The following is a 19,271-nucleotide window of genomic DNA, read 5'->3' as shown; positions in this document are numbered from 1 at the left end:
TACTGATCCCAGCGTTGCCTGGATGCATTAAGTCCAGTCAATAGCAGCCTTCACCACCCCTCCTTGCTTGTAGGATTAGAGGAGCAAAGAACGTTCACGTGCTTGGAATTAACAATGAATTAGTCACCAGAGCCACTCAGAACAGCAGCCTGCAAATTCCACTCTCACAGGTCAACGGACACCATAAAGGTGTCCACACACAAAAAAGTGAATGGAGTCACAGGTTCAGAGGATGTGAATTCACGAGTCACTATACCATCTCACACCATCACACACCATGCCTTAAGTTTTCTTTCTTGACTACCTTCCACAGATGATGGGTCTTCAGTGACTATGCAAAAAGACGAAGAAAAGAGCCACTTCTTCCTTGAAATAGTCTCCCAAGGTCACTCATCACAAGCTGGGGCTCAGGTCTACCTGAGACAGTCCTCTTTTTTTTTTTTTTTTTTTTTTAACTGTCCTTTTAGTTAAAAGGAACAAATTGCTTCCTGTTTAAGTGACAGGTGGGAATATTACCTTTGTCTCCAGCAGTGTCATAAATAAGAAAAGTAAACCCAGGTGGTATAAAGAGAAAGCAGGAAGTCAAATACCAAGATAAGAGCTTAATCCCTCAGCTTCCAGGCAGAAGCTGGAAGAGGAAGCACATTGGCAAATCTAGGGCCAGGGAGGGGTGCAGGAGTTTTTTGTCTTTTCTTTTTTTGCCAAGATCAAGTTTGTTGTTTTTCCTTCTTTTTAAGCAATAAATACCCAAAATGTAGTGTGACCAAAAAGCAGCGTTTCACACTCAGCAGATGCTTTTCAAAATGAATAGAATGCTGAGCAAACATTTTATTATCAGCAATATTTTAATCTTAACCATCTAACGTGGGATTTTATAAGTAGTAGTATCGCACTGACCCAAAACTGCACGATTGCATTTGTAATCCAAGGTCAGTTATTTCAGGCTCCAATGATTGTGTCATTGACTTGAAAGATAAATAGTAAATAAAAAAGGATGCTGAATAATTTTCATTTATATATTTATCTACTGAGGGACAAATAAATTCTAACATTTCAGCCATTTATAGACGCCATTTACCTTCTCACTTTCACTGACACCCTTCAAAGAAATAAATGTGGTGCTCCTTGTGGGCATTGTTAGCTAGCCTTCTGTAAAAACAAAAGAAAACTGGCAGTCACTGGACAATTACCCACCACAGAAAAATGGCTAAGCCTCTCCTTGCCACCGCTGGCAAATAAAAAGTTGTTCAATAATGTGATACTGCTTTAAGCTTATGGAAAGCCGTATCAGAACAGATAAAATGGCTATCTTCTCCTATAGTTTCTTCAAATTATACACAGAGAAACTTATATATGTAAAGATGCATCCATAATTTGATTGTTCCCTACCACATAAAATAATTTTAAATTTAAAAATATCTTTATCTAAAATAGCATCCAGTGTTGCATATCTAATCACCAAGTTCTGTCACTTGACACTGTCTCAAGCTTAAAGTGTGGACTAATGATCAAAGAAAGCAACATGGAGAAGTGAACATAAATTGTATCTGCATGTCTCATGGGTGGAGAGGAAAAAGCGACAGGGCACCTTAGGGTTCACCAACAAAATGGGATTAAGGAGCCCTGCCACTTCCCCAATTAAAATATGCAGCAGTTTTTGAGTAAGAATCCATATTACTTTTCAAAGGTTTTCCTTTGAAAGTAATATGTATGCAAAAACGGTGCCTGTTTATGGACATTTTGTTACATCCAAGCTACGAATTTATGGAAATGGGAAGGGGGTTTAGGTGCAGGTGAGGCTTGGAAAAGATGAATGGCCAATGGCAGGTGATCCTAGAAAGTGGGGAAAGGGATCCCCATGGAATACCCCTCAGGCTTTTTCATTGTCACAGGATCCGAATGATATATTAAGGAAAAAAAAAAAAAGTTTTAAAACTGAGAGAAAACAGATAAAAAGATAAAAAGTATGTAAGAGTTGGACACCACACAGCTGACGTGAGAATTAGAGAAAAACACAGTAAAACACCTTGCACAGTGCCTACCCACTGAGGACAGCCAAGCAACGATGGGCATTATTTTTATGCAAGCTCAGAGGCACTGACTGACAGCTGGTATTAGTGAGGAAACGGCTGATTTCCACACTGGTGATCATTTCCAAACACTCAGCAGTGAGCTGGATGAATCAGCAGAGTCACTTGAAGCGATACACATTAGTGGGTGTCCACAATCCATTCCAGAAAAGCACCTGACAGTCCTCAAGAGGGAAAGACAAAGGAGATAAACACAGAGGCCAGGGCTGGAATTGTATCATGAATGGCAATGTATCCCTCAGCCACCTGGCCCACCAAGGCAATCCTGAGCCAGTTAACACCAATTAAGCCTCCCACTTTTTGACTTCGGAACAGCTCTATCTACCTCACAGGCACCATTTTCCTTTCGGCACCCCAGTCTCCCTGGGGCAACACTTTCTGTCAATTCACTTGAGCCTATTCACCTGGAGAGCTGAAATAGAAGATGCTGAAAATACATTAAAATGTTTTCAATACACAACTCCTTCCCGTGCACACCTAGTCTGTTGTGCACACACACGCATGCACACACACACACACACACACACACACACCTGCCTCCCAAACACTGCAAAGTATCAACACTCTCCCTTACCCAGCACCACAGAGGAACCATTTGGTTCTTTGCTGTAGGAGGATCTACAACACACCACACTCAGAAAAGGCTTAGTGCAGCTGAAAGCTCCACAGACAGAAACTCTGGCAATCGAGAACAAGACAGCACTGGACCAGTAACTCATTAACGGGCTGTGTGTGAGACAGGGCCTGAAACACTCTGAACTGTACTGCTCTCACTGACAACGTGAACAAAGCCTGCAATACAGAAGCATGTGTACAAAAGCATATTATATGTGTATGAGCACAAATACAATCCAGTTTCACCAAAGATTACTGTTATCGATGTGTTTCCTTTCTTTCTTACCAACTATTTCTTCTTGGTATCACTATGAAGACACCTCCCTTTGATCTTGATCTCCTGCTCTGATACCCCAGCCACGCACACACACACACACGTATACATGCACACATAAACTGGGTTTTAATCTTTTGGTTTCAACAGACTTCCAGCTCATATCACCCGGACACTCTTCCAGCACCTCAAAACTCAACATGCCCAAGATACATCCAAATCCCTTCCTCCTTCTGTGTTTCTTATTTCTGTTAATTTTCTCATTATCTCCCCACTCAACTTCAAAACCTCAAAGTCCCCTTCAACAATCTCTTCTCCCTCACCAGGCACAACCATCCAGTTGTCCGTCACATCCTTTCAGTTGTGACTCTGTAATTTCTCTCATCTCCCATCTTATCTTTTTGACTCCACCTGCCCTAGTGTGGGCATAAGTTATCCCTCACTTGACAGTAACTTCCAAGCAAGCCTTTTTTAGTTTTTCTTCCTTCCAATGTATCCTACAAACATCCTATTGGGGCAAAGGTCTGTATATAGCAAAGCTAAGATGCCAACATTCCTGACTTAGCAATCTCTAGACCCAACCTTTTTATCTAGCCTTCCTCTACCTCTTCTCTCCAAGTGTGCAATGGGCAGAATTTAGATTTATAATTTCCAATGGAAGTATAACTATGGTTTATAACACTGTATTCTATAAGGGAAATTTGCTGAGAGAGTAGAACTTAAATTTTATCACCAAAAAAGAAAGATACATAACACATATATAAGTTTACATTTTCTAGTAATAAGAAAGGAAAATGAAACAGGTGAAATTAATTTATTTGTATATTGTATATATCCCCATATATCAAAACATTATCCATCTAATATGCAATCAATATAACTGCTAATGGAATGTTTTCTATCCTTTTTTCATAATATGTCTTTGAAATCCAGTGTGTATTTTACACTTATGACAACTCTCAATTTGGATTAGCCATGCTTCAAGAGATCAACAGGTCCATGTGGCTAGTACCAAACACACTGGGCAGCACAGATCTAGAGAAACATAGTCTGCGTTTGAAACCTGGCTCCACTTAACTGCATGTGACTTTAAGCAAAGTAATAATCTCTCTGTATCTCAGTTTCCTCATGTAAAGTAACAAAAATAAAGTTATTAGGAGAATTTAATGAAATTAATTAACACAAACAGATTGATTAAGCTGGGGTTGACATGCAATACATTCCAATATACATTGATCGTCATTATTAACAAAGCTACTGCATGCTTGCCACAAATACATATAACTAGGAGCCAACTCTATTTTACACTTTGCTCTAACCGTGAATGAAGTTTTTCTGCCTGACTGAATGTTTGTGTCCTCCCCAAAGTTCATATGTTAAAGCCCCAACCCCAGAGTGGTGACATTAGGAGGAAAGGCCCTTGAGAGGAAATTAGGATTAAATGAAGTCATGAGGATGGGATCCTCATAATAGGATTAGTGCCCTTATAAGAAGAGACCATAGAGCTTGCTCTTTGTCTCTCCCTGCCTTGTGAGGATACAGCAAGAAGAGAGCCAAATGCAAACCATTAAGAGTGTCCTGTGAGGAAGTGATCAGCCAGCACCATGATCTTGGACTTCTCACCCTCAAGAGTTATGAGAAATAAATTTCTGTTTAAGCCACTCAGGCTATGGTATTTTGTTATAGAAATCTGAGCAGACTAAGACACTGCCTTGTTCTCTTAGATTATGTCCAGTTTTAACATAATGGTTATATCCATGGGCTATGGAATGAAGCTGTCTTATAGATTACTCTTTGACTTCTCTTACTAGCTATGTGAATTTTAGGAAATATCTTAACTTCTCAGAACCTCAGGTCCTCATTTACAAAATAGGGATCACAATAGCACAAGGTTCAGAGGATATAACTCAGGCAAGGCCCTTTGCTCAGTGCTTGGTACAAAGCAAGCACTCACTACATGTTCACTCTAATTATTATTATATTAAGACCCATATCAAATGCTGTTCTCTCCATAAATATTTTTTCTTCCTTCCTTTCTATAAGATCTGTCTTCTTAGAGCTTCCATGCCAGTTTTTTAGTATTTTTCTTAAATAGGATCCTAAATCTTAGCATTTTTTTCTCCTCTCATTGTTTGCATGTGCCTTCTTTCCTTCCTAGACAGACAGCAACCCGAATAATTCATCTTGGACTCCTCCACAGCACTTACCACAATGCCTCACACAAAGCAGACACTCAGTAACTGCCTGACAAATGGCAACTCCGGTCGCAATGTAAGAGATGCACTGTAGAAAGGAAGGAAAAGCAGGCAGAAAGATGAGGAGCAAGGCCAGGGCAATAGTTGAGATGAGAGATAATAAAGACAGGACCTGCCCACGAAAGGTGTACCGGAAGTGGGAATAGGGATGGGGTGAGAATAGGGGACAATGAAGAGGAAGAGTAATTTAGTGTAATAGCATAACCACTGCCTTCCCTTTGCAAAACATGTGTCAATTGACTAGAATCAAGATTCCTTTTGTTGTGGCTTGTATAAATGCATAGATATGTGTGAGTATGTTATACTCAAAGTTCACCATTATTCATGAGTTAACACTTAAGAATGTACCCTTACATACCAGGAACCCAAATCCATTTAGCTCTGCTAATACAATTCATGGAAAGACGTAATTTGCACAGGGGTACTTAAAGACACTTTCATATGATGAGTACTTTAAGACTGCTTAACACTTAAGCAATAGTCAATGAAATTGGTTTGAATGAGCACTTTATTTGCAGGAGTCAGTGAACCAACCGACAGATACTTTCGAGACAACAGCTACCTTAAGAGCTAAATAAAATTATGGGTTTTATTTAAGCTTATGTGTTTGTTGAACTCTAATAGCATTTCAAATACACATTATTCCAAAGCCTTCTTAGGCACCATGAAGCTTACAAAAATGCAATAGGCGGAGATCAAGGTCATAGGAACAAAACACACCAACAATGTTGCTTTTTTCCCCCCTGATTTTCACATGCATACTCTGTTAAGCCATCAAGATTTAAACAGGATAAATGAAAAGCAATTCAAGATTTAGGCAATTGAGGGAATTATCTTAAGTAAGTTTACTGGTGAAAACATGGAGGATGTCAAGATTTATAAGCAGAGATCAGCGACATCTCCATTTCACCAGCATCAATGCTATCAAATCATATTACACTACACACAAATAAATACTATAGAAAAAAATGACATCATTTGAGCTTATGACAACAGTTTACTTGAAGTGCCACATCCAATGCCACAAACTCATTTTCTCAGTGATTACAGGGTGGCGGTATTAGAACCAATTGAAAAATATTCCCCAATTATCTCAGAGAGAACTTGGAAAGTTTATTTTGCTTCCAAAGCTTTCCTTAATCACTATTTGTATGACAGACTAGCACAGAAAGACTTTCACATTAAGATGACAAAGAACAGGATGGAATATATGATTAAGGGCACTCAAAGATGTGTACCAGTAGGCTTGGTTTGTATTTGCACACAAACTACTGGCTTTAAAACAAGCAGAGTTTATGATTTGCAAATGCAGCCCAAACATGTCTCTTTTGTTTGTATATACTGTCCATTGTACACTACACTGTTAAAGGAAGCCAAGGCTCATCTCATGCTTGATGATCACGCATTTTATCCTTATTTATAATATAAACAATTTTAAAAAATAATTTAATCTAGGTGATCTAAATCATCTCGTAAAGGTATGGCCTCATAGTCTCAGTTATAATATATTTAGGGATACCTATGAGTGGACACAAGCCTTTACTGCCTTGGTAACTCCTGAAAGAGGCCAACATAAATTTCATAGGTTAATGCAGCTCTGTGGAATAGGGTTATGCCAGGTCATAGGGGCTAGAGGTGGGGCATTTACCACTTTTGATGATGTTTAAGCCAGAAAGGGGGAGGGGTGGGAGACATGTCAAGATGATTTCATCAAGGACCTGGTGTCTTCTGATTTCTCTGATCTCAATGCAAGAATCAGCTTTTCCCTCAGGCTGGCTTCCCAGGTGATTATAGGTTAGCCACCGTCAGCAAACAGGGTGTCTGGGATTCCTCATTCAGATACACTGGGAGAAAGGGCACTTCCCACAAAGTTTGAACAAAAAGTCCTTGAATCAATCAAATCTTATGGCCAAAAAAAAAAAAAAAATCCCATAAGCTCAATGGCTTAAGCCAATCACTGGGGCAAATCAGATGGGTCCATATATGGAGCTCTGCATGGAGTCAATCTCTTCCAGGCCTCAGGGCTGCTTCATCATTGCAGAAAACAGTAGATATCAGAGATACCAACACAATATCCACTACAAGAAAGTTAAACACAACTAAAAATCATCTTCCCTTTTGGATTAATGGCTACTTATTTTCACAAGTAATTTCTAGCTACTACCAAAATAATAGATTGCAATGCATTGACTGTTCACTACAATTTTAAGAGAATAATTTGATGAAATAACAACACTAGAACTTTTACAGATATATGACATTTTCCACGATGGTGTTTTAAACTAGGCATCAACAATGATTTCAGGTATCCAAGGAAGCTTCCCTTTCCAAAAGACTTTCATTTGCCTTGTTAGCAGTCCCACTAAAAGATTAAAAGTAAAAACAGAAAAGTCTCTGCAAAGTTTAGAATTTCCACATGCATTGATTAAGGATTTACCTACATTCACCAAGTACTGACACCTAAAATCAGAACTCATCTGACAAGGGATTCAGTATTTGCCGCTAATACACACTCAGGAGACACAACTTTTCATGGGAAATCAGGAAGTCCCCATTAGCGGGTGTCTCTGTCTCACTGTGAGGATACAGACACTGGCAGTAGAAGTTCTGGGAAGTATTCCTTGGCTTGAGCCCTCCCAGAGTCTGTCATTAGCCCCACCAAAGAGCCCAGGTAGGCTCCAGTGTGGGGTTGCCTCAGGCCAAACAACCAACAGGGAGGGAACCCAGCCTCACCCATCAACGGTCAAGCAGATTAAAGTTTTACTGAGCTCTGCCCACCAGAGCAACAGTCAGCTCTACCCACCACCAGTCCCTCCCATCAGGAAACTTACACAAGCCTCTTAGAGAGCCTCATCCACCAGAGGGCAGACAGCAGAAGCAAGAAGAACTACAGTCCTGCAGCCTGTGGAACAAAAACCACATTCACAAAACAGACAAGATGAAAAGGCAGAGGGCTATGTACCAGATGAAGGAACAAGATAAAACACCAGAAAAACAACTAAATGAAGTGGAGATAGGCAACCTTCCAGAAAAAGAATTCAGAATAATGAGAGTGAAGATGATCCAGGACCTCGGAAAAAGAATGGAGGCAAAGATTGAGAAGATGCAAGAAATATTTAACAAAGACCTAGAAGAATTAAAGAACAAACAGAGATGAACAATACAATAACTGAAATGAAAACTACACTAGAAGGAATCAATAGCAGAAAAACTGAGGCAGAAGAATGGATAAGTGACCTGGAAAACAGAATGGTGGAATTCACTGCTGCAGAACAGAATAAAGAAAAAAGAATGAAAAGAAATGAGGACACCCTAAGGGACCTCTGGGACAACATTAAATGCAACAACATTTGCATTATAGGAGTCCCAGAAGGAGAAGAGAGAGAGAGAAAGGACCCGAGAAAATATTTGAAGAGATTATAGTCGAAAACTTCCCTAACAGGGGAAAGGAAATAGGCACCCAAGTCCAGGAAGCACGGAGAGTCCCATACAGGATAAACCCAAGGAGAAACACATCGAGAAACATAGTAATCAAATTGGCAAAAAGTAAAGACAAAGAAAAATTATTGAAAGCAGCAAGGGGAAAACGACAAATAACATACAAGGGAACCCCCATAAGGCTAACAGCTGATTTCTCAGCAGAAACTTTACAAGCCAGAAGGAAGTGGCGTGATATACTTAAAGTGATGAACGGGGAAGAACCTACAACCAAGATTACTCTACCCAGCAAGGATCTCATTCAGATTCAGTGGAGAAATCTAAAGCTTTAAAGACAAGCAAAAGCTAAGAGAATTTAGCACCACCAAACCAGCACTACAACAAATGCTAAAGGAACTTCTCTAAGTGGGAAACACAAGAAAAGGACCTACAAGAACAAACCCAAACAATTAAGAAAATGGTCAAAGGAACATACATATCGATAATTACCTTAAACGTGAATGGATTAAATGCTCCAACCAAAAGACACAGGCTTGCTTTGCATGGATACAAAAACAAGACCCATATATATGCTGTCTACAAGAGACCCACTTCAGACCTAGGGACACATACAAACTGAAAGTGAGGGGGATGGAAAAAGATATTCCATGCAAATGGAAATCAAAAGAAAGCTGGAGAAGCAATACTCATATCAGATAAAATAGACTTTGAAATAAAGAATGTTGCAAGAGATAAGGAAGGACACTACATAATGATCAAGGGATCAATCTAAGAAGAAGATATAACAATTATAAATATATATGCACCCAACACAGGAGCACCTCAATACATAAGGCAACTGCTAACAGCTATAAAAGAGGAAATCGACAGTAACACAATAATAGTGGGAGACTTTGACACCTCTCTTACACCAATGGACAGATCCTCCAAGCAGAGAATTAATAAGGAAACACAAACGTTAAATGACACAACAGACCAGATATATTTAATTGATAGGACATTCCATCCAAAAAGAGCAGATTACACTTTCTTCTCAAGTGCACATGGAACATTCTCCAGGATGGATCACACACTGGGTCACAAATCAAGCCTCAGTAAATTTAAGAAAATTGAAATCATATCAAGCACCTTTTCTGACCACAACGCTATGAGATTAGAAATGAATTACAGGAAAAAAAAGTAAAAACCACAAACACATGGAGGCTAAACAATACGTTACTAAATAACCAAGAGATCACTGAAGAAATCAAAGAGGAAATCAAAAAATACCTAGAGACAAATGACAATGAAAACACGACGACCCAAAACCTATGGGATGCAGCAAAAGCAGTTCTAAATGGGAAGTTTATAGCAATACAATTTTACCTCAAGAAACAAGAAAAATCTCATATAAACGACCTAACATTACACCTAAAGCAACTAGAGAAGAACAAACAAAACCCAAAGTTAGCAGAAGGAAAGAAATCATAAAGATTAGAGCAGAAGTAAATGAAATAGAAACAAAGAAAACAGTAGCAAAGATCAATAAAATTAAAAGTTGGTTCTTTGAGAAGATAAACAAAATTGATAAACCATTAGCCAGACTGATCCAGAAAACAAGGGAGAGTACTCAAATCAATAAAATTAGAAATGAAAAAGGATAAGTTACACCACAGAAATACAAAGCATCCCAAGGGACTACTACAAGCAACTCTATGCCAATAAAATGGACAACCTGGGAGAAATGGACAAATTCTTAGAAAGGTATAACTTTCTAAGATTGAACCAGGAAGAAATAGGAAATATGAACAGACCAATCACAAGTAATGAAATTGAAACTGTGATTAAAAATCTTCCAACAAACAAAAGTCCAGGACAAGATGGCTTCACAGGTGAATTCTATCAAACATTTAGAGAAGAGCTAACACCCATCCTTCTCAAACTCTTCCAAAAAACTGCAGAGGAAGGAACACTGCCAAACTCATTCCATGAGGCCACCATCACCCTGATACCAAAACCAGACAAAGATACTACAAAAAAAAATAAAACTACAGACCAATATCACTGATGAATACAGATGCAAAAATCCTCAACAAAATACTAGCAAACAGAATCCAACAACACATTAAAAGGATCATACACCATGATCAAGTGGGATTTATCCCAGGGATGCAAGGATTCTTCAATATATGCAAATGAATCAATGTGATACACCATATTAACAAACTGAAGAATAAAAACCATATGATCATCTCAATAGATGCACAAAAAGCTTTTGACAAAATTCAACACCCACTGATGATAAAAACTCTCCAGGAAGTGGGCATAGAGGGAACCTACCTCAACATAATAAAGGCCATATACCACACACCCACAGCAAACATCATTCTCAATGGTGAAAAACTGAAAGCATTTCCTCTCATATCAGGAACAAGACAAGGATGACCACTCTCACCACTATTATTCAACATAGTTTTGGAAGTCCTAACCACAGCAATCAGAGAAGAAAAGGAAATAAAAGGAACACAAATTGGAAAAGAAGAAGTAAAACTGTCACTGTCTGCAGATGACATGATACTATACAGAGAGAATCCTAAAGATGCCACCAGAAAACCACTAGAGCTAATTAATGAGTTTGGTAAGGTTGCAGGACACAAAATTAATGCACAGAAATGTCTTGCATTCGTATACACTAATGATGAAAAATCTGAAACAGAAATTAAGGAAACACTCCCATTTACCACTGCAACAAAAAGAATAAAATATCTAGGAATAAACCTACCTAGGGAGACAAAAGACCTGTATGCAGAAAACTATAAGACGCTGATGAAGGAAATTAAAGATGATACCAACAATTAGAGAGATATACCATGTCCTGGGATTGGAAGAATCAATACTGTGAAAATGACTATACTACCCAAAGCAATCTACAGATTCAATGCAATCCCTATCAAATTACCAATGGCATTTTTTACAGACTAGAACAAAAAATCTTAAAATCTGTATGGAGTCAGAAAAGACCCTGAATAGCCAAAGCAGTCTTGAGGGAAAAAAACAGAGCTGGAGGAATCAGATTCCCTGACTTCAGACTATACTACAAAGCTACAGTAATCAAGACAATATGGTACTGGCACAAAAACAGAAATATAGATCGATGGAACAAGATAGAAAGCCCAGAGAGAAACCCATGCACCTACAGTCAACTAATCTATGACAAATGAAGCAAGGATATAAAATGGAGAAAAGAGAATCTCTTCAATAAGTGGTGCTGGGAAAACTGGACAGCTACATGTAAGAATGAAATAAGAACACTGCCTAACACCATACACAAAAATAAACTCAAAATGGATTAAAGACCTAAATGTAAGGCCAGACACTATCAAACTCTTAGAGGAAAACATAGGAAGAACACTCTTTGACATAAATCACAGCAAGATCTTTTTTGATCCACCTCCGAGAGTAATGGAAATAAAAACAAAAATAAACAAATGGGACCTAATGAAACTTAAAAGCTTTTGCACAGCAAAGGAAACCATAGACAAGACCAAAAGACAACCCTCAAAATGGGAGAAAATATTTGCAAACAAATCAACGGATAAAGGATTAATCTCCAAAATATATAAACAGCTCATGCAGCTCAATATTAAAAAAACAAACAACCCAATCCAAAAATGGGCAGAAGACCTAAACAGACATTTCTCCAAAGAAGACATACAAATGGGCAAGAAGCACATGAAAAGCTGCTCAACATCACTAATTATTAGGGAAATGCAAATCAAAACTACAATGAGGTATCACCTCACACCAGTCAGAATGGGCAGCATCAGAAAATCTACAAACAACAAATGCGGGAGAGGGTGTGGAGAAAAGGGAACCCTTTTGCACTCTCGGTGGGAATGTAAATTGATACAGCCATTACGGAGAACAGTATGGAGGTGCCTTAAAAAACGAAAAATAGAATTACCATATGACCCAGCAATCCCACTACTGGGCATATATCCAGAGAAAACCATAATTGAAAAAGACACTTGCACCCCAATATTCACTGCAGCACTATTTACAATAGCCAGGTCATGGAATCAACCTAAATGACCATCCACAGACGAATGGATAAAGAAGATGTGGTATATATATATATATATATATATATATATATATATATATATACACACACACAATGGAATATTACTCAGCCATAAAAAGGAACAAAATTGGGTCATTTGTAGAGATGTGGATGGATCTAGAGACGGTCATACAGAGTGAAGTAAGTCAAAAAGAGAAAAACAAATATCATATATTAAAACATATATTGGAACCTAGCAAAATGGTAAAGATGAACTGGTTTGCAGGGCAGAAACTGAGACACAGATGTACAGAACAAACATAAAGACACTAAGCGGGGAAAGCAGTGGGGGGTGGGGGATGGTGTTGTGATGAATTGGGAGATTGGGATTGATATGTATACACTGATGTGTATAAAATGGATGACTAATAAGAACCTGCTGTATAAAATGTAAATTAAATAAAATTCAAAAATTAAAAACAATAAGTCCCCATTAGCTTCTATGATTTGGGCTCCCTTTGGGGTATTAGATATTAGAAAACCTTTGCAAAATGGTCGGGTTTCTATTTTATAAATGTTTAGGGCAGTGCTGTCTGATAGAAATATAACACAAGTCACACACGTATTTTAAAATTTTAGTAACCACATTAAAAAAGGTTAAAAGAAACAGGTGAAATTAATTTTAATAATATTTTTGCTTGACCAAATATAATTACATTATTATCAGTGCAAAATTTAATCAATAAAAATTATTGAGATATGTAAATATTTTTTTTAAACTCTGAATATTTTTGGTTACAAGTCTTTTACATTCTGTAAAAGACTTTTACTGCATTTTAGAGTCTCCATCGGGCCACATCTCAGTTGGGACTAGGTACAATTCCAATCTTCACCTGCCACACGTGGCTAGCGGCTCCCATATAGGACAGTGAACATGTGAAGTATCTAATACAGTTAAGCAACGAACTAATAGGTAATTAAGGAGCAAGAGAACACTCTCCTTGGGTCCTTGATGATTTTTAGCCCATGGCCTATACCTCTGACTTTATTCCAGAAGAGAAACTACTGAAGTGGTAAATTCTAGTGATAGGGAACTATACTCTGATTTCAGAGATAAACAAATCTTGAGACAACCATGTAGAATGGGCAAGTTACTTAAACTCTTAGAGACTGTTCCCTAATCTCCAAAATAGAAATAACATCTATCTCATTTTATTTTTGTTAACTAGATGACCTAAGTAAAGCATTTTCCACAGTGCCTGGTACACAATGAATGAGCATCCATTAATTCCTATTGTTGATATTATTAATTTTCCTGTATTTACTATTGTTTTCCTCATCTGCGTGTTCCTTCCTCTTCTTGTCTCTATCTCTCTGTTCTCTAACTAGGTCTCTGGCTCTTAAACTTTTTTCATAGCAACTCAGTAAGAAATATACGTAAGATCAAGACCCAGTACACAATATTCAAAGGACAGCTCCATGAGGACTGGGACATTGTCTGTTTTATTCACTGCCATGTCCCAAATGAGCAGAAGTGCTCAACAGACAATATGTACTAAGTGGGCAGTGCATGCTGATATATTATACTCTATTCTTTAATTTATTTATTCTAATAAAAAATGCTAAATGTGACCCACAGAATTGATTTTTTTAATCCACTATTTGGTAGTGACCTTTAGTTTGGAAAACTCTCATCCCTATTTTGTGCAGGGTCTTCATTTCGTTCATAAGGTACACCTCTTGATGAGGGCACAAGGTGACATAGAGCCTTGAGGTTATCATAAAGGCTTTCCTTTCTCTCATATCCCACATATATTCCATCCACAAATCCTCATGAATATACCTTCAAAATATATCCAAAATTTGACCACCGCCCCTGCTAACTACCCTGGAGTTAGACATAAACAACCCTTGCCTGATTAACTTCCCACTGATACCTCTGCTTGTTCCCCTGCACCTCTACAATCAATCCACAACACAACAGCCAGCCAGATCCTTAAAAAAAAAAAAAAAAGAAAAAGCCAGATTACATCACTTCTCTGATCAAACCACAGTATGGCTCCTGAGGGCATTCAGAGCAAAAGCTCTAAATATTTTCAGTGATATACAAGGCCTTCACTTTTGCTGCATCCATCTCCACGTTAACTCTTGGCTCTCACCTACTACTTCTTTCCCATAACTCTTCCTTGTCCAACCAGGCGAACTTTCCTGCTGTTTCTAGAAATACTCAGCATGTCATATATTAAACACTTGGATGGACTGCTGACTCTGCCTGCAGCTCCCTACCCTAAATACCCACGAGGTCAACTCGTTCCCCACAAAGTCTTAGCCCAAATGTCACCTTCTCTAGGAGGATGGACCTGATGACCTCTGGTAATTCACTTCTCAGCCCCCCACACTCTCATCTTATTCTGCTCCTTTTCCTTCACAGCACGAGCATCTACTAAATCAATATCATTTTCTACCCTGACATGATGGAATATAAACCCCACAGAGACACAGATCTCTGTCCATTTTCTTCACTGGAAACAAAGTATGGCACATAACAGATGCTTAATAAATATTTTTAAAAGAATAAATGCAGCCTGGTGTTTTGGAGGAAAAACACGATTAAATTCACCTTCGGAAAAATTCCCAGCCAAAAATTACTATTTGCCCCTTTGCTACAGAGAGAAACATGCAGAGACAGAACAACAGAAGGAAACTGTTTTAAAAATGCAGAGAATAATGGATAACAAAGAGCTTAACTCTGAGAAAACAGAAAACACAAATTATCAAGCATTTGCTATATTTATCGAGTTTACGTCTTTGGATAAACTCTACTCTACACAACTGAATTCACATAACACGTTTTTACTTGGCATTTATCTAGAGATCTTCCCTACCTCATGAACAGATTTCAACTTTAATACTTAAAAAATGACCCAATATTGGTTAAGAGAATATCACACTCACAAGCTGGCTTTTTAATCTACATTTTATGTAAATCCAAAACGAGTACCAATATTCAGTACATAAAGAACTGTACACAATCAATACTCTTTAGAAAATTAGTCAGAGACAAATTCTTCTCCATACTATAATTATAAAGATTACCAATTCTCTAAGTAATACCCTACATATAATTTATCCTATATCAATTAGTCCAGTTCTCCTTTACCAACCTTTATAGCTTTTTTACCAACATACTCAGAAAATCAAGCTGACCTTTAACTTTTTTAATGTCTTAATATTTTAATAAAATGGATACTGCTTTCTCCATAAATTCGTTCATAAGTCTGTAAAACATTTCTAAAAAATATTGAAAACAAGCAATACAATTTGCACACTGTAAAATTACAACTCAAAATTTTAAACCTTTGAAATACTGATCTCATTTTCTTTAGCTATACTTCCACTTTCTGAGTACATCTACCTGTTTCCAACTAATTGTAAAAGTTCAAGGTTATTTCTATGAAAGTTGACATTGCGAATAATAATACTGCTGTAGTGTATTCCCTTTCATTTTCTCCTTGTACAACAGAACTCAAATTTAAAGTTTTGTAAATGAAAATAATCCAAAAAAAGATTTATTTTGACATCTGTATTGGTCTTTCTCCAAAAACTATTTAAAACAGTAGAAATTTATAAATAATTACTCCTTTTTTCCTCAGTGCTAGATTAGTAGGAAAGAAAACGTTTTAGGAAACAAAATTGAGGCATCACAGCGGAAAACCTGTTTAAAAAAATTTTATTTTAAAAGTTGGAGGTTTGAATATCATTTAAATACTTCAAGAATGTTTAAGTTTGAGATACGGGCTTGGAAGTTTACTCCAATATAAACATGTTTTCAAATAACATATGTTCTACCTGACAATGCATTTGGCCTCGTTCCATACCAATTTCCTCCTCTTAGAAAAGAAAAATGACAAGCTACTTTTTCTTGGCTACTTTCCTTAGGTATCATAAAGCACTTGTGTTTATCTAGAAGGTAGGTCTTCTTCTCAGATGGATGCTGAAATTTTTAGAGGTGAGAGGTGATAACTTCTGTAACTTACTTCCAAATGGTGTAGTCAATCAAACAATGAATGGAAAATACACACACATATGTATATATATAGAACAAGTACAGTAAATGGTACAATAGTTAAATCTAAATGGTGCATATATAGGTACTTATTGTACTATTCTTTCAACCCTTTAGGTGCTGGAGAGTTTTTATAATAAAAAGAAAGAAAACTTTGCAAACAAATCAACGGACAAAGGATTAATCTCCAAAATATAAAAACAACCCATGCAGCTCAATATCAAAAAAACAACCCAATCAGAAAACGGGTGGGAGACCTATATAGACATTTCTCCAAAGAAGACATAGAGATGGTCAAGAGCCACATGAAAAGATGCTCAACATCACTAATCATTAGAGAAATGCAAATCAAAACTACAATGAGATATCACCTCACACCGGTCAGAATGGCCATCATCAAAAAATCTAGAAACAATAAATGCTGGAGAGGGTATGGAGAAAAGGGAACCCTCTTGCACTGTTGGTGGAAATGTAAAATGATACAGCTACTATGGAGAATAGTATGGAGGTTCCTTAAAAACTAAAAATAGAATTACCATATGACCCAGCAATCCCACTACTGGGCATATACTCAGAGAAAACCGTAATTCAAAAAGACACATGCACCCCAATGTTCACTGCAGCACTATTTACAATAGCCAGGTCATGGAAGCAACCTAAATGGCCACTGACAGACAAATGGATAAAGAAGATGTGGTCCATATATACAATGAAATATTACTCAGCCATAAAATGGAACGAAATTGGGTCACGTGTAGACATGTGGTTGGACCTAGAGATGGTCATACAGAGTGAAGTAAGTCAAAAAGAGAAAAACATTGTATATTAACGCCTGTATGTGGAATCTAGAAAACTGGTACAGATGAACCTGTTTGCAAGGCAGAAATAGAGACACAGACGTAGAGAACAAATGTATGGACCCCAAGGGGGGAAAGGGTGGGTGGGATGAATTGGGAGCCTGGGACTGACATTTATACACTAATATGTATAAAACAGATAACTAATGAGAAATTGCTGTACAGCACAGGGAACTCCACTTTGCTGTATAGTAGAAACTAACACAACATTGTAAAACAACTATACCCCAATAAAAAAATAAAATACAATAAAATAAAGCAAAAAACTAATCGTTGTACACGTGTTACTTCATTTTAAAAAATCCTTGTCTTACTCTTCCCCGTTCAAGAAAATGAAACAAAATGAACAAAAAGGAAATGCATCAAATGATTTTTTTTTTTTTTTTTTTTTGCAGTACGCGGGCCTCTCACTGTTGTGGCCTCTCCCGTTGCGGAGCACAGGCTCCGGACGCGCAGGCTCAGCGGCCATGGCTCATGGGCCCAGCAGCTCCGCGGCATGTGGGATCTTCCCGGACCGGGACACGAACCCGAGTCCCCTGCATCGGCAGGTGGACTCTCAACCACTGTGCCACCAGGGAAGCCCATCAAATGATTTTTAAGAGTTGCTTTTGTATGGTGAATATATGAGAATTATTCCTTTTTCTTTCTATTTTGTTCTAAACTTCAAATTTTCAATATTAACAAATAAAAATTCTATCCTTATTTTTGGTCCCTTAAATAAGTTATTTGCTGAAAGAAAAATAGTATTGTTTTTAAGATTAGATATGAAAACACTGATATTCTTTAAAATCTGTATTTTCCCTTTACACTACAGATTACAAGATTTAGCCATTTTGGTAACAAAGTCATGAATTAACATTCTCAAATTCTGATTAATTGTTATATTCATAACACTACAGTAGATCCGTAATATTTTTTGTACCCATGTATCTATTCTTTTTTTATTTGAATTTTATTTTATTTTTTATACAGCAGGTTCTTATTAGATCCATGATATTAAATGCCATTATATTTGTAATGAAAATATAATGGTTTGCAAACACTAGGGAGCACAATGAGAACCCAGTTATCAGAAGAGAAAATTAGAATTTCCTTTCTGGGACAAAAAAAAGACTTGTGGAGGATTAGTTCAACTTAAAAAAATTATTTAACAAATGATTCAAGTATAGTTCTAACTTCAGTTTAGAAGATATAGCTTATTGTTACCTCCTAGGCAGCCAATGAATGAAAGCAGGATCAACTGTTTCCATGACAACATCATCTTTAACTGCCAAAAGCAAGAGTAACTCTTGTCCAGTCTCTGATGAATAGAATGCTGTGTCTTCAGGTGAATCCTTTAATCTGTAAAATAAATATACAAAGAAGTCAGACTTGAAAAAATGAATTGCTTTAAAACATAGATTTTCTTCTTTTCATAAAACTGTACCACTCTCAACCACTCAAAATCCCCAAATGAAATGAATCTTTTTTGGTGCAAAAAAGATGTATGATATGTAGATACTTAAAAAACTCTTTATGTAACTGATAGGCAGACAGAGAGGCTTCACGAAATTAGAAATGTTTGACAATACTAAAATATTAAATATTAGTATACTAAGTATTAAAACTTTTGCTAGATAGTAATTACAACAAGT

General features: G+C 37.2%; 1 protein-coding gene across 1 annotated transcript in view; it reads right to left on the bottom strand.

Moving 5' to 3' along the window:
* CNTN3 (contactin 3) overlaps positions 1 to 18,919 on the bottom strand; it is a 259,214-nt gene extending 240,295 nt beyond the window's left edge. The window contains exon 1 of the mRNA XM_032650525.1: positions 18,844 to 18,919. Coding sequence (XP_032506416.1) covers positions 18,844 to 18,898 — 55 coding nt within the window. The 5' untranslated portion in view covers positions 18,899 to 18,919. The remainder of the gene's footprint in view (positions 1 to 18,843) is intronic.
* Positions 18,920 to 19,271: the final 352 nt, after the last annotated feature.

Source organism: Phocoena sinus, chromosome 11, assembly GCF_008692025.1.
Source record: "Phocoena sinus isolate mPhoSin1 chromosome 11, mPhoSin1.pri, whole genome shotgun sequence".
In the NCBI taxonomy this organism is placed as follows: Eukaryota; Metazoa; Chordata; class Mammalia; order Artiodactyla; family Phocoenidae; genus Phocoena; species Phocoena sinus.
This window is presented reverse-complemented; position numbering and strand designations above follow the sequence as displayed.